The sequence below is a fragment of the Falco punctatus genome, assembly GCF_963210335.1.
Source record: "Falco punctatus genome assembly, chromosome: 2".
Classification (NCBI taxonomy): domain Eukaryota; kingdom Metazoa; phylum Chordata; class Aves; order Falconiformes; family Falconidae; genus Falco; species Falco punctatus.
Genome location: NC_137581.1, coordinates 37,885,888 through 37,906,795, shown reverse-complemented (window position 1 = coordinate 37,906,795; position 20,908 = coordinate 37,885,888). Strand labels below are relative to the sequence as shown.

The window sequence follows — 20,908 nt, the reverse complement described above, 5'->3', positions numbered from 1 at the left end:
ATAAAAAAAACTGTTTGTAGTTACATAAATATGTACACATCACAGGAAAATTCACCATTAGTTTGAATATGCTTTAATGAGTATAACATTCAAAAGTCAAACTAAGTAAGGGTGTTTTATTCATCCCAAAAAAATTAATATTTTGTACTACAATTTCATACTCCTGTCAGTACATAGCACTTCTGACTTTATTACTGCTTTTACTTCAACTTTAGATTTACATTTCATGAACAAAAAGTTTTTTCCTAGTGCAAATTACATTCATTTTTCTCCTCCAGGCTTCACAGTTTGGATTAGGTGTTATTTCCAAATAAAATTCACAACTCATACACACAAGGAGAAAGTCTATGTATTCTGTCCTTTTTGTAAATCACACAGACAACAGTACACTTAATTAGCTACACAAACCTACACTTGAGCCATCAGATATATCATTTTTAGCATGATTTGTCAGGAAAGTTTTCACAATCATAACTTACATTAAGGGCAACTAGGACAATGTCATTCGTATTAACTTTTTCAGAGGAACTTATGCAAGCTTCAATTCCTTCATCTGAAAGATACCTGTTAAAGAAAAAAATATTAGAGTATCACATGATGTATCTTATTAGGAAAACTTTTTTTCTGTATATAAGATTATGCCTCTGTATCTTCTCTGCTGGTGAAGCGTAGATTTAAAAACACTTGGAAAATTACTTCATGTAATCAGTTTCCTTACAACAAGATGAAATCGAGTAAAAGATTTCTTATATAATTTCTAAACAAAAAAACTAAAAAAACCCAACCAAAAGCTCTACTTACAAAGTAACAGAAGGCATCATTCCATTATTTCAGAGTAACACTGCTCTCCTCATGCCCCTCCCCTCCCCCAAACTACAGGAAACTGGTTACAAGATCAACTATTTGTGCTTGATTTCATTTAAGTGTTATAATTTCACTCATGCACTTCCAAGAAAAAAAAATCCCCATCCCACACACAACAAACAACACAACCACATCTTTTTCTAAAGACCAAGACTGTATGGTTAAGCCCTCAAGGGCTGGGGCACCTAACATTGCTATCCTATAAAATTTATTCTTGCTTGCCTAGGCTACAAAGACACTCATATAAATGGAAGCACATTATAGTGGATCAATACCGTCAAATACCATGAAAAAGTTTAAATTAGAATAGAAAATCTCCTCCACAATCACATTTGGAAACAGCATTTGTGACCCTTGTGGTGGTAGTCCAGGATCAGTATCTTTCTGCAGAAATTCTGTAAGCATACAATAAACTTGTTCATATGAAAACCAAGCAGGTTTTAAATGGATTCAGCTAATCAATTCAAAAGGGCTGACCTATTCAAACCTCCAAAAACACTTGGAAATAAAAGGAAGATAATATTAACTTGAGTGGTCAGAAATTGTGGCATTTGCTATTCGAAGCCCCAGTCTTCATTTTTATGCAGCTGGCAATCTGCCTTCTCTGTACAGCTCTTCATTTTATTTAAATATATCACAGCAATCATTAAATAATTGGTATTTGCTAGATACTCAGTCTGAAACAGAGTACTTGCCCAAATAACATTTGAATCACTACTTACCAAGAAATAATTTCCCAAAGAATAGAAGAATGACTTAAGAAATAAAGCTTATTATACATTAAGAAATATTTAAATATTCATGAGTGCTTCAAGACATATTTCTTTTAGAAAAAAATAACATCCACAGTGTAACTTATAAGCCATGCAAAACATCTGAAGGCAAGTACACTTGATAGGCCCAGGTAACATTAACATCACTCTCTCAAGCTCTGCTAGTGTTCCCAGACTATCGATCCCAGTTGTGCTCTAACCCAGACACTTGATGGGATCGAACGTTCAAGTCAAAGTCGGACACTGACATCTAGCAAATCCTGAGGGACTACACCACCTTCACCATCGCGCGCACACACACAAAAAACAAACAAACAAAAAAAAACCCACAACCCAAAACCCGCATGCATGGAATGAGATATCTAAAAACGTAAGAGGAAACCATCCTTTTTTATATATAAAAGGCAGACACTTGAGAAGAATAAGGTGGCAAGATTTGGTAGCTTGCATAGGAGTGCAGGATTTCCCCAGCTGAGTGACTCTGAGCTCGCTCGAATACTATGACCTGTGAAGATTCAGGTAACTACTGTGAACTAGCAGATCTTGTTAGCTGGAGTAGGAAGGTAGAGCAGAACAGCATTCCCACTCTGTGCCAGAGAAAAGTAGAACAGATACATTCAACAGGCACTATCCTACTCTCTAAGGCTTCAACTGTGGTTTAATTACACCAACAGACCTCCTAGAAAGAGCAGCATCGTAGCTCCACAAGTTAACTTTTTGTCATCTTCAGCATAAAATTGAAGACAAGTCCCACACCAGGGGTTAGGGGCAGTACAAAATCCATAAGCTAAGTTTTAGACTGTCAGGCAAGTCATGGAAAGATTTCTCTTCTGCTCCTAATGTAAATTGAGTCATTCTTCAATTCCACTGAAGCTAAAGGGATTGCACTTCTCTTACAGTTACTTAGCCTGGTATTTAGATGTAACAACTACTGTTCTGCAGCAAGAAAAAAGTGTTTTTAAAGAATGAATAAACAAGAATCTGACCTAAAATTAATTTTCCCTATATAGGACAAGATCAATTCTGCTGCCACTAAATTCACTTCTGAGTCATGTTTTTACTTTCTCACTTCAAAGTGAAGACTGAATCACAGCTGTCAAAATCCCACTCTACTTTAGTCAAAATTTTCAGTTTATAACTTACATATAAATTTATATTTAAAAAAAAAAATCTGGTTTGGTTTTCTCATTACTTTGGAGGGGTTTTTTTGAGACAGAAGGATAAAAAGAAACCCACTGGAAAAGACTATTCACTTCTGACTTTGTGCCAATTTAAACAACAACGCTTAGCAGAAACATTGCCCACCTGACAGAAATTCCTGCCAATTTAACAGAGGCACCAATCATGAAATGCCATTGGGGACATCTGTTAGATTGATTTGAACAAACACTAAAGGTTTTCAGCAGAAGATCGATTAATATGGTTATTAAAAGAGTCTTCAAAAAAGCAAAATCTGTGAACATCAAAGTGGGTGGGATATTTTATAGTTCGGGGTTGGCTGGTTTGGTTTTTATAGATACTTGTTACATGAAAGCATAAATTACTTGAATGCATAAGAACAGGATTAGAATTATTTTCAGTAAAAAAGATCAACAACTATGTCAGAAAAATTATGCTGAAGAACTTCAGAGAAAAAAATGGACATTAACAGAACTTTCCAGTAGCGTGTCAGGTGTTGCTTCTGTGCAACAGGACGTAAGAGTGCAGATTTCATCAGGAATTGGTGGGGAAACAAACCACAACCAGAAAACATTGCGCAACAGAATTAGCCACAGTATAGAGCTCTCTTTTAATAGAATCTTGGAGCTAGTCTATATCAAGTCAGTCTTTTCCATTTTGCCCTAACAACTTTCTTACACAGACTATAGAGCAATGAGTACTCCAAACATGTTTACATTTTCTTTACAACCTTACAGAAAGTTCTAATTTAAAATAAATTATTTTCTCCTCACTATCTATACAGTCTCTCCTACTAGACCTACCTAAGTTTTAGTTTTTAGTATTTCCTGCTACAGGCCCACAAATTACTTGGAGGGGGGGGAATAGTATTTTCAGGAATTTATTTTAAGTTTATTTATACAGGAAAACTTACATGTGTATCTCTCAAGTATGGAGAGGGAGTTACAAGAAGCAAAATTAACTTTTTATCTGGCATGATCCTTCCCCTCCACAACATACAGATCATTGAATTAGAAATTAAAGGAAAGAGACCCCTTTTCTATCTGCTCTTAATAAGGGCATGTGATATGCTGAAGGTAGGACCTTTACAGCCACTCAATCTTTCTGTTCTCTGTATTAGACGACGGAAAAAAATTCTGACCCTGAACAAAACCAAAGACAGCAAAAACCTCCTCCAGAATCAAAGAGAACAGCCCTGCAGCTCTGTGTCTCTATTACATTCATTTAAGTACCTCACATCTACATTACCCGTTCTATCCATTTTGCAAAATAACATGACCTATCACAACCTTAGATAATGAAAGGTGAACCACACTGTGATCCTATTACATTAATCCAATGTTTCCTATTGCCAAGGGGTAGGAAGCAATCCTAAACCACCCACAAACCAGAGCACACTGCTGGATGCAGCTCATGAGCTCCCAATCCCCAAGAGGTACCCTGGTCATACTGTACAAGCAGTGTCCTCATCAATTCTTGCTCTCCATACTTCTTTTAAGGGGTAAGGTGGTACAGGGAACAACCTGGCACAGAAACACTGCTGCTACAGTCAATAAATATTTCCCTTTGTCCTTCCAGTACACAAAAATATCAGAAATATGCACTTCTGCTTAAGGTGAAGGAGCAAACAAATAAATAGTAAAATAAATGGTGAGAAGCACAGAGTGAGAAGCAGCCAAGCTCCACAAAGCTCTCTAAGTCAAAGGACAGCCACTAGCTGACCACTGATACCTTACACTAATAGCAACAAAACAAATCATTTCCTTAACAAAATGCAGATACTACTACCCTGGAAGATGAGTCAGAAAGACTTAAAAAGGGGACAACTGTGTTCCAACTGGCAGCTTAATTTTTGGCTCTATCCACCAAAATCTTAAGCATCCTGAAGAGAGGTGTATATTTTTGAAGATTTTTTTTTGAAAAAAGTTTAAAGCCACCACACAAAAAAACTTTAACACACACACACACACAAAACCACACGGAGGATTGGTAACTACAGCAACATACACTGCAAGCACCTTCAGTTTCCAAGAAAAAAAAGTATTCACTAAACTTCTTTCTTGCACGCATGTTGTTTTAAAACAATCTCAAAAACTATAAATTGAGATAATGCATACAATTAAATTTATTTCAAAGCAATTAAAGCAAGTAATGCTGCATGAGTCACTGAGGGATTTTGTGACCTTGGAACATTAATACAATTAAAAAAAACAAACAAACAAAAAAACCCCACATTAGTTTACAACCAAATAAGCACAAAGCTGCTGCAAATGGTTGAGATGGTTATTTGTGGAGCATTCTATCGAGAGGGGAGACCAGAGGAGGGGGGGGGGGGGAAGTGTTTCTACTGCAATTCTTCCATGTTATGCTTGCTGAAACCTGAGGTATCTCTCACCTATTCCCCCCCCCCCCCCCCCCAGCTCCACTTGTCTGAGACATGTAGCAGTACAATCCTCTTAGCAACAGCTTTTGTCAGAAGTATGTCTCTTAGAAAGTACCTAGTTTCTTACCTTCGAAGTAAGCATTAAAACAAAGCCATTAGTAATGAATCAGCATTTTTATGTGAACAATTCACATAAAAATCCAAATCTGCAATTTTTCTGTCAAAATGTTCTGAATAAGCTTCTATGAAAAACAGATTACAGTAATTCTTCCTTTGTAATACACAGAAAAACATACTACATCAATGACAGGGGAGCTGTTTTCCCACTGCTCCTTGATACCAAGTATGATAGCAATTTAATAACCCCCTTTGGCACATTCTAGGTGTGCACATTCTCCTTTTTGGTATTTCCCATTGCTAAAGGCTGTAACTCTCTAGTACCAATTTCACCTGCACCTCTCTACTTCACTCATTTTATCTTCTACTTTACTTCATCAAGAACAGATTAGGCCTGACAGGGCCCACACAGACAGACTGCTGTACTGATACATTATTACCACCTATGTCTGAAACACTGACCGAATTGACCCTATCAAAGGAAGATGTGGTGCTTGTCTGTTCTGTACTGCTGGATCAAATACTTCATCTGCAGACAAACACGCACATGTACACACACACACTTTAAAACATTTAAACTAACTTTATTCTAGAATCAAACCTACCAGGTAAACAACTTGCCTAATAATATTTATTTTTCACAACCAACTTTGTTGAAAAACTTGTTTTCTCTATTTGTAACTAACAGTTCATGCACAAACACAAACTCTCAATCTTCCATCCTTTTTCTATCCCACATTAACTTTTCTAGAAATACTCCGTAATTTTCTCCTATCGTCTCTACAATTAATATTTATTTTAAGGATAAGCTTTGTTTAAGGAAAGAAATAAATAAGGAAAATTAATATTAATAAACCTTCTTATAAAATTTACTATTTGAGATTCACAGCTCTTCACAGGATAATTGTGATATTAGCAGAAAAAACAAACTGAACTAACTCTACTTTTTTTAATTCTGTGCCAGCCACATGGAACAGTGTAGAAGTTTTATAGCACATTTTATATAGCTATTTTCAACATGTGTATACAGAAATCAGAACGTTCCTTCCATTACCTCACCAATCACACACATTTCTATACAATCCCGTCATACAAAAGACAAAGTTTTAAAAGGAAAAAAAAAATTGCAGAGAGCGTTCAAGTTTCTCATACTTGGTGACACCACAAAAGAAGAGAGAACAGTTTTAGCAATAACGCAGAGTGCAACGTCAAAGAATGCAGTAGTAGGAGGCTACCACTGGGTGCCAGTATTGTTCCATAATAGAACAGCAGCTCCTCTTGGCTCTTCGGGAGTTCTCTTAACAGGGTTTCAAAACGTTCTGCTGAATTTCAGTTGTATAAAGAAATTACGCTGCAGTGTTACAAATTTTATTAAGGGGCTATCATCAGAGTTGTTGAAAAAAACCCAACACATTTTAAAATACTATTATGCTAGATATGAAAATCAGGTTTTAAAGAAGGTTTCTTCACACCCTATAAGCTGCGTAACAATACCGGGAACGCACCTGAAACCGTTCCCTCCAACTTCTGAGCTTTTCATTTCAAGAATAACGTAGTATTATACAAACTACCATATATAAAAAAATACTTAAGGGTGAAAAAGAATAGAGAAGATTTTAGAAAGATTCAAAAGACCTGCCAAAATCAGGGCCAACTGCTCCTTTATATGCAAAGCAAACATCTGTAAGGAATGACAAATGTAGATTCAGAGGCATTCTTGGCAATTTTGCTATTAATATTCTCACATACAGAAAAGTGGTGTTTTTCTTAATATCTAACCTCACACTACATTACCTTCCGTTGCCTCCTGTTTTCTCCACAACTGTGGAGAAGTGAGTGTGCCTTTCATTTTTGCAATCACATTTGAAGACTTACTTCCTATGCCTTGTACACCTTGCGCTGTAACTTGTACATCTGGTATATCTTTCCCTGTATCTTGTACTTACACCAATGATTATTGCTATCCAAGTGCAGTTTTGTCCTATTGCTTCTCCAATTCATCAACAGCACTCTGAATTCTGTCCCTGAGCACTCACAGCTTTGCATTCCTAAGGAGCTTTTTCTGGTGTTTAACCTTAGTACTTCATGCTCCATCATCCAGATGTTCAATAAGAGTTTCAAATAAAACTTGACCTAGAAGATGCCTTCATGCAGCCTCAAATTTTGATAGTGAACCATCCATATCCATTCCTTCTAGTACAGTCAAACCAGTTTTATAATTGCCTTATAGGAATTTAATCTAAACTGTTTCCCTATGTCACTCCTTAAAGATGCAATACTAAAATATTAAGATAATGTATTATATCATTATTAAAAACTCACTAAGTTTCAAGTGGAATTATGCTAGCAAAAGCTTATTTGTACCGTGCAGAAGGAATACTGAGAATTACATAAATTTGGTTGTAACTAGGTAAGCATTTAGATGAACAGACACCAAGATACTTAAGTCCATCTTTAAAATATTACTGACATTCCTAAAACTGATGCACAGACACTACAATACACAGTTGCCCAGGCAACTAACCTTGCATCCCATCACAGCTACTTAACTTTCCACTCCTAGGGATAAACCACTTCTTTAAGTTCAGTCTCCAACCCAGGTCAAGCTGAAATCCCAGAAAAGAATTCATAAAATATCCATTCCCAAACTCACATTCTCACAGGTTTAGCTGACAAAATTTAAGGCCTAAACCTCTCTCAGATGTCTATGACACTTGACTTTCAATAAAAACACCAGCTAAGAGAGCCTCTGTATTTTCAGAATGAAACAATAAAAGGGCGAGTTGTTTTTTTTTTTCACATTACATAGTAAAAGCAGAACATCTGTCATTACTGCCCCACCTCTTTTTTTAAAGGTCTGGAAGCAACCATGAGTTAATTATCTAGTTGTAAAATCTATTCTATCAGTGAAATCATGACCTAAGGAAAGCAAAGCAAATGCTCAGAGCCAAGGAAAAGGGTTTTTTTAATACAACAAAAAAAAGTGCAGTGCTTTAAGCAAAACCAATGCATTAGCTTTTTCCTAAGTTACTTCTACCTGAATCTTTCAGTAGGAATGGGATAAAGACCAATAATTTAGGAGCGTTACAGTCCTAAACTGCATTTAGTCCAGCCAGCATGGGTTTGTGAAAGGCAGGTCCTGCTTGATGAATCTAATGTCCTTCTTTGACAAGACAACCTGCCTAGTGGATGAGGGTCAGTCTGTGGATGTTGTGTATCTGGGTAAAAAAAAGCAAAGGTAAAAGCCTTTGACACCATCCCCCACAGCATTCTCCTGGAGAAACTGGCTGCTCATGGCTTGGACAGTTGTAATGGATGTTGGGTAAAAAATGGCTGGATGGCCAAGCCCAAAGAGTGGTACTAAGTGGAGTAACATCCAGCTCACAAGCGGTGTTCCCCAGGGCTCGGTATTGGGGCCAGTCCCGTTTACTGTCTCTATCGACAACCTGGATGAGGGGATGGAATACACCTTCAGTACGTTTGCAGACAGCAGCAAGTGGGGGGGGGGGGGGGGGGGGGGGGGGGACGACACTGCTGATCTGTTTGAGGGCAGGAAGGCTCTGGGTAGGGACCTGGACAGGCTGGATTGATGGGCTGAGGCCAATTGTATGAGGTTCAACAAGGAGAAGTGCTGAGTCCTGCACCTGGGTCACAGCAACCCCACACAACACTACAGGCTTGAAGAAGAGTGGCTGGAAAGCTGCCTGGAGGAAAAGGACCTGGGGGTGTTGGTTGACAGCCAGCTGAATATGACCCAGCAGTGTGCCCAGGTGGCCAGGAAGGCCAACAGCGTCCTGGCTTGTATCACAGTGTGGCCAGCAGGACTAGGGAAATGATTGTCCCACTATACCGGGCACTGCTGAGGCTGCACCACGAATACTGTGTTCAGTTTTGGGGCCCTCACTTAGGAAGGGGCACTGAGGTGCTGGAGTGTGTTCAGAGAAGGGCAACGAAGCTGGTGAAAGATGTGGAGCACAAGTCTTATAAGGAGCGGCTGAGGAAACTAGGGTGGTTTAGTCTGGAGACTCAGGGGGGATCTTACTGCTTTCTACAACTAACTGAAAGGACATTTTAGGCAGGTGGGGGCAGATCTCCTGCATAACAAGTGACAGGACAAGAGGAAACAGCCCCAAGTTAAGGTTTAGGTTGGATATTAGGAACAATTTCTTCACTTAAAAGGGCAGTCAAGCATTGGAACGGGCCACCCAGGAAGGTGGTAGAATCACCTTCCCTGGAGGCATTTAAAAAATGCCAAGATGCGGTGCTTAGGGACACAGTTTAGTGATGAACATGCCAGTCCTGGGTTAATGAGTGAACCTGACAACCTCAAAGATGTTCTCCAACCTGAATGACTCTATGAAACACATGCAATACTGACCACCACAGAATTTTTTTCACAGGAGAACAGCAGAAACTATACTAGTCCAGCATCAGACAGCAAGGCCCGATGCAAGCACTCACTGCACTTTTCCTTCAGGAACCCTGTGCTCCCCCCCCAGCCTACCTGATCTTGTTGCAGAGCCAGTTCCTTCCCCTCCTACCAACAACTGAGAGGCAAAGGGTCAGGACATCACTGCTCTCCCTAACAAGCAGCGGTTTTCCCCTCTCCTACAATAATATGGGACTGGAGAGCTGTCTTGTACCTGGGTCAGTAGGTCCTAAGACAGGATTTGGTGGTAAGGAGATTTCTGCTAGGGGTTACCAAAGACAGATGGCACCCCGGCACTCCCTGCAATACTTCAAGTGCTTCAAAGCCTGTATTTGTGTCATGATTTTTTAGTCACCTTTACTAATCCAGCTTCTCATCCATTCCAAAAAAAACAAGGACTATTTTTATACAAAAGCCTGACTAACCACTTAGAGTTTTAGAGTTATTCTTTAGCATGTTTGACATGCAAACAGAAGTATAAGTCTATTATTAGGTTAGCCTGACAGTCCATCGTTCTCTCTCACACTTACATATACCCCCACACCATTGTTCTCTTTAATTACTGGCACATGTATTTCCCACCCACCACCCTCCATGAAATTACTCTGTTCCAAAAATTAATTACTAACAGCAAGTTTTCAGCATATTCTTCATGAAGTTCTTACACAGAGAACATGCATTTTAAGACATTTTAACACATCAATTGTTGCTGTAGTACCTCCCATAGTGTGACATGTAATGTGACATATGCTTTTTCAAATCGTTTTCTTCTACAAGAATCCTATTGCTGGGAATGCAACTTTTTTTAAACGCAAAAATGTATACAACTATATTATGAGACTGGCAGCACATCTTTCACAAGCATTTTGCAACAGAAAAACAGAAAATTTTCTGCTTGAACCAAACATAAAACTTTTAATACCTTTAACATCCAAGTTACCCATCTCCAATAATGCGACCATCAAAAATCTCACTCTATGCTTGCTCCTTCCCAAATGCAATATATTTCAGTCACCAAATGCTTTATCTAAACTGTGTAAGCAAAACTAAAAACCAGAATCAATGTCCACTTACAATCTCAGTTCCCAACAGAAGAACATCAAATAATCACTTGTAACACCCTGAACAAGAGTCAGGAATCTTAAAAATTAGATAATGTCTCATCACACAGTACTACAAGAGGCTGGTTTGAGGACACTCACCGCTCTTCTCCAAGCAAGTGACTGGGAAAGGGAAAAATGCATGTGGAGGAGCCTTACTTGAATAGACGAGAAACTACTAAGCAGGGTACTCTCTGAAAGGGCTGCGCAGCTGTGGATTTACTTCATTATGCTTTCGAAAAGCTCAAATTAGATGGCCTTCACCGAATGCTGTAATGCTCATGTCTTTTCATTGGCATCTGTAAACAGGGTAAGAAATCACTGAAGGACAGGATAAAAGCTACAAATTAAGTTGTCAGATCTGCATGTGGTAGATTTTAATAAATTGTACAGCTGCACTTTTAGAGTATTATTTGTGATATACTTTTAAATTGCATTAGCAGCACTCTTAAGTATAGACAAAGGTAACTACCCTCAAGGCTTACAGAAGTAAACAGCCACTCTATTTTCAACTTTAAAACAACTGCAAAAGCTACTGATAAATACTTTGACAGGTGGCATATATTCAAAGTTTAGCTAACAAAATATGTATTCTTCATACTGAAGATATCAAAATCTGAAGCACTTGTTAGCAAGTAGGGAATGAAGTGGATGAAAAGATTAAAGAGAACAGAATTTTCCAAAAGATTGCAACCAGCAGCTGCTTAGCATCAGTCTACAAGGAACTTTTGCCTGTCTCACCTGTGACTGTATTTCCACTTCTTCAGTCCTGCATGAACACAGGAGAGACAGAGCATAACTTCTTCTACTGTCAGTAAACAACCAAGTTCCATAACTCAGAGGTAACCATCAATCACATTGAAATGCAAACACAGGAATCATTTACTTTACAACCATGAATGTAAGAGTAGGAGTGTCTGAGTCAAACAGAGAACTTTATTCTGCTTCATTGGCTGCATACCGTCTTTTTATTATGAAAATTAGAAACATATATAGCTCTTGCTTCACCATGTTGTAGTTAATATATAGAATCTTATTGACAGAATAAGTTGCTATCAAGCTCAAGAAAACAGCCAAAATCTCAGCAAAAATAGGCTTAAGATACTATAAAAAATATTTTTTAAACTGTGAGGAATTACTATTTCATTAAGAAAAAGGTTATGGTTTTGTGACTTCCCAGAGAACCTTATTCCAAGACCATTATTACTGATGGTTTAAGCATAACAGTAAAGGGTAGTAAATTTGGTATTTAAACGCTCAGATTAATGGACATGCTTCAAAGGAAAAAGAGAGGTTAATTATACAAACCAAAAAAAAAAGTCAAAAGACAGACTCACAAAAATTACTCTGGAGAATCAATTTAAGAAACCTGATAGATGACAAGGCTGATATATGACTGAGATACAAAGTACTGATAAAGAAAGAAAAAGCTGCAGTATGTAAGCTCTTTTTTAAAATTATTTCTAAACTAAATATCTACAACAGAGATTCAGAAGGTTTCCAAACTAAAGCTATTGCTGAAATATGTAGCTAAGCAAGTTTCTCAAACTGGTATTACAGTATAAAAGGTCTAGAATAAATACAGCAATGAGAACAAAACCCACAAGGACCAGCAAGTATGCATCCAAGAGCTCTACAACACCCAAAATACAAGACTACTGACATGCTTTAAACCAACACCTCTATCAGAAGAATGGAAAGCAGTAAAACATCACACAGTATTTTTAAAAGTAGCAATCATGTGAAATCCTAGGACTTACATAGACCCTTATGATCAAACTCATATAAGCTGTAACAGAGACTTGGATCTGTAGGCTCAAGAGAAACCTGTGAGCTTTCAGGTGATGATGATACTTCTGGCAGATAGATGTCCCACCCACAGGTATTAGACTTCTCTGAAAGCTGAATAAAATTAGCAGAGTGGGGAAGAAGGCAGGGAGGAAGGGGTGGTCAGGCTTGCTAGAATAGCTTTGGTAAGATCCTTCACCAAAAGTTCTTAAAGAAAATAAATTGTAGAAAGAAAATAAGTAGAAAGAATAATCTTTTCTCATATACTAAAACATGGGAAAGGAAGAGTATGAATACAACCCCTCTTCCAGAGGATTAGTTAACAGTAGATATATTCCAATGGTCGGCACTGCCTACCACAAATGTTAAGACAAAGCACTGGTTAGCAAAGTGGCAACTGGTGATGATTATACATAGTTCTAGATGACACCAAAATGTAAAGCTCACTGCCCTTTGTGACCATAGGATAAGAAGTCAGGTGAACTTCAACATTAATAAACACAAAGTACTTTGGAAGGAGAAAAAAATAACCATAATGTAACCTGCTGAGTCCTGAGCTCTAACACAGTTATCATTCACGAAAAATATGCAGTCATGTGATTATTTTCTTGGCACTAACTCATGACTCAGTAGCAGTCTAAAACACGCCAAGAATATCAGAATCTTTTTTCAAAACAACGTAAGACACAACATTATAAAACAATGCAAATTGAATCAGAATTACTAAGTAACAGTGCGGCCGTACATAAATTTCATTATAAAAGCTGAAACTTACATTTAATTTTTAACGCAGACCTCCACCACAGGTCACGCAGTGCAGCACACAAAACCCGGAATGGCTGCTGAACCTTCATCCTTGGACTTCAAGACACCGCTAGGCAAAGCTACAGCTGACCTGATCTAGAGTCCTTGCTGAACCAAAAGCTTTCATTAAGGTGACTTTCAGGGATGTCATTCAATCAACATTTCTATTATTTCAGGAACTCAATCCAATTTGCAACTACACCTGAACACTGCATTTTAATATGCAAATATAAAGGCTTAAACAACCTAAAGTCTTTCTGCCTTCAATTAATGCATTTTACTTATATTTTTACATATAAATGTATATAAACACAATGTAAGTATTTTTACTTTTAATTCCATAGTTTTAATTTCAACTGGAATTATGGCATAATTTCACAGATGTTGTTCTAGACCCTTCAGGTCCTGTGTTCTTTCATACCTCAGAGCAAAAGCTATTTAGTTTCTATGAATTGATTTGGTAATTCTTTAGCAAATAATTAACATACACATTTTAAATTTCTCTTAATGTAATTCTTACATAAATGTAAAGTCAGTTGCTAATACTGGTAAAAAGAGATAAAGATACCAAATCCCTGTTCAGAATACATCTAATACTCTATGTGGTACACCTTCCACCCTTCTGAGAGCAGGAAGTGTAGTCATAGGTTCAAGGCGTTTCCCTTCAAATATTACAATTCTTTTGTAATTTATTGTCCTGATTTACTAACGTTTATAAGACAAAGCAAACAGTTGATACGTATGTGGCCTCTGTGTAAGCAAGATGATTACATGACAGATTACAGAGCTCAGCTTTCTATAAAAAGCCATACAAGAATTAACCAAGACAAGCTCCGAGCATATACAACACAGCTAATGAAGTGGTAATTTACTGTACAGGAATTTAGTATGTATTTTCATCAACTAATGACTTGGGGAGGAGCTGAGAATCAATAATGCCTCCAATACTGAAACAGTTCTGTAAGAAACTACCACACAGATAAATGGAGGCAACTGAGTCTTTGTGTTACTGATATTGATTTGGTTTTTCCCCAAAAATCAGTCACAACTACAAGTTTTAAGCGTTATATAACCACTTTTAAGAACCTGAATGCAATTTTGTGACTGATACTTAAAGATTTTATTTGGCAGGATTTTTTTTAAGGCTGCTTTGCTCAATACCTGGCAGGAACACAGCAATGCATTCTGGTCTACCAACATGATCAGTCATCCAAAGTTAAGATATCACCACCACTTAATTGACTAAATGATAGAAGTCTACAGTTTGGTGACACAGAGCACCCCTGAAACCACCATCTTTGATGGCTCTAGTTGTATATCAGCACTGAAAAACTTGACCAGACGCAAGCCCTTCACCCACAGAAATCATTCTTTTTTTCCAGACAGGCACAAAATAAAGACAGGATTAGAATAAGGATGCGGAGAAAGATGATAGTAAGGCTACTAAGTAATTAACTGTTACCTACAGTAACCTGATAAATACAACATTAAAAAAAAAAAAAAACACAACTGACTGGGTGTAAAACAGCATGAATTTTAAGTCATCAGGCATCATCTTGCTGTTAAATTTCATCTTCATAAGCATGTATTTGTCAATATGTAGTTCCAGAACCACCTTGGTTATTTCAATTTTTAATCAGTTTAGTACTGTTATCTTTTCCTCCTGCACTCAGACTGATGTTACTGCCTTCTAAATTCATGTGATTTATAACGGTGTTTTTCCAACTTGTAAAATGAAGGTAAATACAGCATTTATAATATTTATGCCAAATTATTACAGTAAGGTACAAAGTGAGGCTGTGATGCTTCTGGCATTTTGCTGCATAGAAAACCCAAGTCTACCATCAGACAACCACCAGTTCTCAGCCAAAACAAAAAGAAACTTTTAAAAACTTGAAACACAAAGCATGGCAGCAAAAAAGTAAATTCCACTGACCATACCAAAAATTCATACAAAGGAAAAGCAGCTCCAACAAACAAAGGGTTTTTTTCCTTATAAAATAATCATTGAAGTATTTGTTATTGCTAAAGTCTATGAACTGTTTTTCAGAAACACTTCCTAATCATCAAAATCAACTTTTTTATTTCAGTCTTCTGAACTGCAAAGCAAATACTGGGAAAGTAACTGAGTTTATCATCAACACTAGATAAAAACTGCTGCAAAAACCTTATTACATGTTTTGAGATTTCACCTTACAATGACTGCTACAAAAGCAAGGATCTCTGTAAATGCTCTCCTTTCTAGCCTGCCAGCATTTTGTTCATTTTGTCTCCAAATAGTGACCTTGTAGGTATAGCCACTTTTGTCAACATTTTTAATTAACCCACAAGGATGGTGTTTCATCATTTATCTAAAGTAACTGAAGCTTTAAGATAAGCATACATAGCACCTTCAGTGGCAGAAGGGTTCATTCCTATTTCTTTCCCTTCCCTATCTTCCTCCTTCCCATGGATCTAAGCAGTTATTACTCTCAAACTGAAGGACTGTAAAAAAAAGGTAAGATGATCTCATGTAACAATATGCAAGACGACATGTAAGGTAACAGGCCTTTACAACAAAGATGTGACAACTTTTGAATAGGCAGTTCACATTATTCTCAGAGAAAACAGCCACAGTATAAATACATTTCCTTGAAAGTACACAGTTCTCCATGTTACTGTGGTATAATTACACTCACATATAGAGGATTTATATGCTAGCCTATAAATCATATAGTAACTTACCTACTCAACACTTTTTATTTTTGGTATTGGTCACATCAATCCTACAAGCAAAATAAATTTACCCAAATATACTTTGTAGAGGTAAGTGCAAAGTAGGCGTAGAAGTCAGGTGTGTTTCTTGACCACACTTCAATCAGTACTGCCCTTAAAGTATTATAGACAGCTATGAGAGAAGAAGATAGTTTTCAAATATTTCAAGACTGAATTTCCTCGGCTTCTCTTTTTAAACTACCCAACTCCTTTAGCCTTTCCCTAAAAGTTCATGTTGTTTTCTAGTTCTCTGCTTCAGCCTCTTTTTCTCTCTTTCCTTCCCCCTACCCACACAGCTTTTACACAGTGCTGCACCCAAACTGGATACTGACTCTAGCTAATGCCTTACAGCACTGACCAAAGTGAAAGAACATTTTCACATATCTTACAAACACCGTATTTTAACAACCACAACAGTTGTTGTCTATACCTCAATCAACAGCATGATACTGCATCATACTATGTATGGTGTATAACAAAACAGGAAAAACCCTCAAAATATTTTTCTGCAGAGCTGCCTCTTACGAACCCTATGACATGCAGGTGACTAATCCTGCCTCCACTACAGCATAATCTGCACTAAACCCATTGAGATAGATTGCCTTTGTTTTCCCTTCTATTCCATACAGTTTTCAAAGCAAATTTTAAATTCTAAAGACTTGCCATTGAAGTGCTTTCAAGCCTTCAGGTCAGATATTGTCTCATATTTTAAGCAGTCCCCCATCTCTTAAGCAACTGTGTCTGCTGTATATAAATTTACTACATTTTCTCTTAAGTACCTAAAAAAAACCAAAAAACCAAAAGCTTCATTAAAGATACAAGACAGTACTGCTTTTCCTTGTCAAAACTTGTCATGCCTTGTTTCTTTAAATTTCTGTTTGTAGTTGCTTGTCATCCTATTATATTTGTTTATAAAAACACTGAAAAATTATTAAACTATTTACAGAATATAACGTTAGCCTGAGGGTTTTGAGAATTTCATTTTTACAGGAAAAAAAATAATATCTAAAGGAGCAGTACCAATGGCTAAAGCCCATGAATCTTTTCTACCAGTGTTCTTCTGGTGCCACATTTACAAAAACCGTGAGGTGTGAATCATTCAGTGTTACATCTAGTGAAAAGCAGGCGTTCTGGAGGTAATGTTGCTACCCAACTGCAGGCCAACAATTTTAACCTAAACCTGGATGGAGATAATCCAGATGAATAGATCAAAGATACAAAATGAGAAAGGAGGAGTACTTCATATAGTAAACCCCTAACCTTAATCTGTTCCTTGTGATACTACTTCATTATAGTGGGAGAGAATTCTTTCTCTTCTGGAAAGAAAGGCCTCTTTCTCACACCTAATTAAAGCAAGTAGAAAGGGGGGGGGTAGGGGGGGGGGTAGGGGGGGGTGCTACACAACAACACAGGACACCAAACATTTACCAACTCTTCTCTCAAGAAGATTTTTCTTTATTGTTCAGATTTTTGGAGAAGTGCTAGCATTCAACTATGGCACCTGAAATTTAACTGGAGTCAGTTTACACTATGCTTTGCAGTGTTTACAGCCCTCCCATGGCATCCTGGATCACAGGTCACAACGTTTTACACTTAAATGTTGCTGGTTACCACTCATGTCATATGTCAGATGAAAGTGAACAGACATCTACTGTAACTTGTTCCTGCACATGACACTATTTCAGCAACAGACACCTTACTGATACTTACATATGCAATGATTCAGTCATGCAGAATCTTAAGGTGAAAAAAGGATTTACTGTCTACAAGAGGAGTTTCTCACACTGCCTTACAGTGGGGAAGCTTCTCAGCAACAACTGCTAAAGGCATTAATTGCATAGTTTGCATGTAAGCTATCTAATACAGGCAGAGAGTTATTATAAATAGGCCAGACTTGTTCCTTGGAGACAGTGCATGCTGATTTGAGATGGGTTGCAAAGGTTAACCTACATGATTTGGCATCAAGACTTGGATGCAGGCTATTCTTGTTTTGGGATGGCAGCCAAGTCGTTGTTGGCAGCATTTACAACTTTTTTGCTTTGACAAATTCAGGTGGCTGCACCAATAATAGAGAAGAATGAATCTATCTTTTCTGGGGAGGGGGTGGGGAATTATGCCGATCTGTATATCCTGGTTTCAGCTGGGATAGAATTAGTTTCCTTCTTAGAAGTGAATGAGGGGCTGGGTGGTACTTAGTTGCCATCTGGGGTTAAACCTCTACAGTAGTGAAATTCAGGGCAAAGATTATCTGGAAGCTCTCAGTGGCAGTCCCAATCCTTTCTATGGAAATGTGGTAGCTTTGCCATCAGAAGAGCAGCCTGCAGGTAGTTCAAGCAGCTACAACCACCTTCAGTTACACTTTCGTTATAAAAGGTAGATCTATTCCCTTCTTTCATTTAACAAAGCAGTGTATTTGTGCTATAAAATATCTTAGCTAGGAAAAACACTTTTGTGACCTTTTTAGGCAATTCAGCACATTTCCCCAGCCCCAGTCCCTACAAACTCCCCAGGAGGTAACTGTGTTTTACTGGAAGTACAGAGGCTTCACAACCTTCCTGAAGTACATTTGTCAAGCTTTTTAATCAAGTTGTATGAAATATGCTGATTCTAATGTGCCCTCTTACAGCCTATGAAGAAAAATGCTCACTTGTTAGCCCAAGCTGTGTTACAGCAAAGGGCTATTTTTATTCTCGTCGTACTAAAATCAAGAATGGAATAAACTAAAAGCAAGTTAATTTTCAGCATACTGCCAACAGCTTTGCATTGCTGGATATATGCACCTGTATACCGATGTTTATCTCCTTCTGCTAAGTACATGCTAACATCATGCTGTGGCAAAATATTTCAGAACACAATTTCCCAATTGTACACACAGATGGGGCATTTATTAAGATTTATCCAATTCCTAAAGCCAAGACACACTAAGCATAGTATTCACATTTGAGAGACTCAATGTAATGAAAAACTTCCCAGACAAAACCAAGCTACTACACCACAGAAGGAATTCAAACAATCAGTAAGAAAAACTCCCAGACACCAAGAAAAACTTTTTTCATCAATCAAATAACACACCTCAAAGTCTTAGGCATGATCTTCAAGGAGAGAGTGCCCCCTGCTTCCACCTTTTCTTCCCTCTGTCTACTGGGTGCTAAATTCCCTTCTCCCCATCCCTACACTCCTGAGATCTTGAGTATAAAAGCTTAGCTGCTGATCCAGAAAAAACGTATCTACACTGATCTGTGTTTACCTTACATTTTGGTCATTGCTAAAAACCAAAAAGATTCTGAACCCAAAAGATTGTTCACTTTTTCCAAATTCATTACCTTTTCATATAAATCTTGATTCCTTTTATCTTTGGCCCATCATAGCTACAGAAAGACTACTACTGTAAATTAACAAAAAAAAGAAAAACATCACTTTCAGGCAGTCCACTGGACAGCAATGCCAACATTGTAGCATTTGTTTTTAGACCAATCACCTGTTTTCCAAAAAAGAATCTCACAGTACTTTTAAAGGTACCTCACCTTTACCCTCCTATAATGTTGTTCCACATATGCTAGCTGCAGACTGTGAATGCCCAATGAAACAACAGTTAATGGCTATGCAAATAAATTAAGTCACAACAAGCAATCAAGTTCAGCAGCTAGTAGGTTCCTTCATAATCTGCAAAAATGTCTTCAGGTTGACAGTAACATCCTGATCCCTGAATTTTAAGTCAACACTACAAACAGCTGATCCCCTCCAACCATTTAAGGTTACTGTAACTGCTGTTGAAGAAACTTAATTTCCTTCTACAGTTCTTCCTCTTGATGAGAGAACACATCTATGATGGCTACCAGTATTACAGATAAAATAGTAAACTGGAAAAAAATGGGTTATAACAAAATACAAGGTTTCAGAGCATTAAAAAAGTAAAAATCATACAGGATGAAGAAAAAAAAAAAAAAAAAAAAAAAAGAGCTCATTTCCGGTCAGAACTTAAACTGGGGTGGATCCAAACCCAGGAGAAAGACAACAAAATGCCCTTACTATTATTGACAACCTGTAAAATGTGTTTTCAATGCAAGTATACAAGAAATAGTCCCCTCTTTAGGAAAGGATGTCCAGCATACAACAAACTTGACACCTAAGAATGCAGAGACTGTAAAACCTTAGATATTGCTTTGCAAGGAAACAAAACTTTTTTTGAAATTTAATTCAAGTCAATTCTTATTTTCATGTGAGTTCCCCTGGAAATACTCTGCAGGATGGGGAAGAGACACAAATGGGTGTCCCCGTACCAGAGCAGCTTTCAAAAGCCCCAAATAACTACATTTCTCAGACTTTAATGCTTCTCTGATATTTTAATACTGCTAACTGTAACTTTCAGCTTCACATCCAGTATTCAGTATGAAATCAAATTAATTTTTATAGAATTACAGCTGAGATCATTCAGATCACTTGTTGAAAACTACTACAGAATTGACAAAAAAAAAAACATTTTCGCTCATTGTTGTGACCCTGCTTCCACCTGCCGCAACCCCAATTCAGGTAACAACCCTAAGTTTTGGAGTTACAGTTTTATATCTCCCCATATAGAGGTTAAAACAGGAACTACACTATCCAAGTATTTGCCACAATATAATATGGATGACTTATGAATTTAAGGTTTTGTAAAATGCCTAGCATTACTAGCCTTTTCTGAGGTAGTCAGAACCACAGCACACATTTCCTTTAC

The 20,908-nt window shown here is 37.5% G+C and overlaps 1 protein-coding gene across 5 annotated transcripts in view; it reads right to left on the bottom strand.

Annotated features, from left to right (window-relative positions):
- TDRD3 (tudor domain containing 3) overlaps nucleotides 1–20,908 on the bottom strand; it is a 107,141-nt gene that overhangs the window by 62,133 nt on the left and 24,100 nt on the right. For all 5 annotated transcript variants that reach the window (XM_080376191.1, XM_080376193.1, XM_080376192.1 and 2 more), the window contains exon 2: nucleotides 480–564. In XM_080376191.1, coding sequence (XP_080232317.1) covers nucleotides 480–564 — 85 coding nt within the window. The remainder of the gene's footprint in view (nucleotides 1–479; nucleotides 565–20,908) is intronic.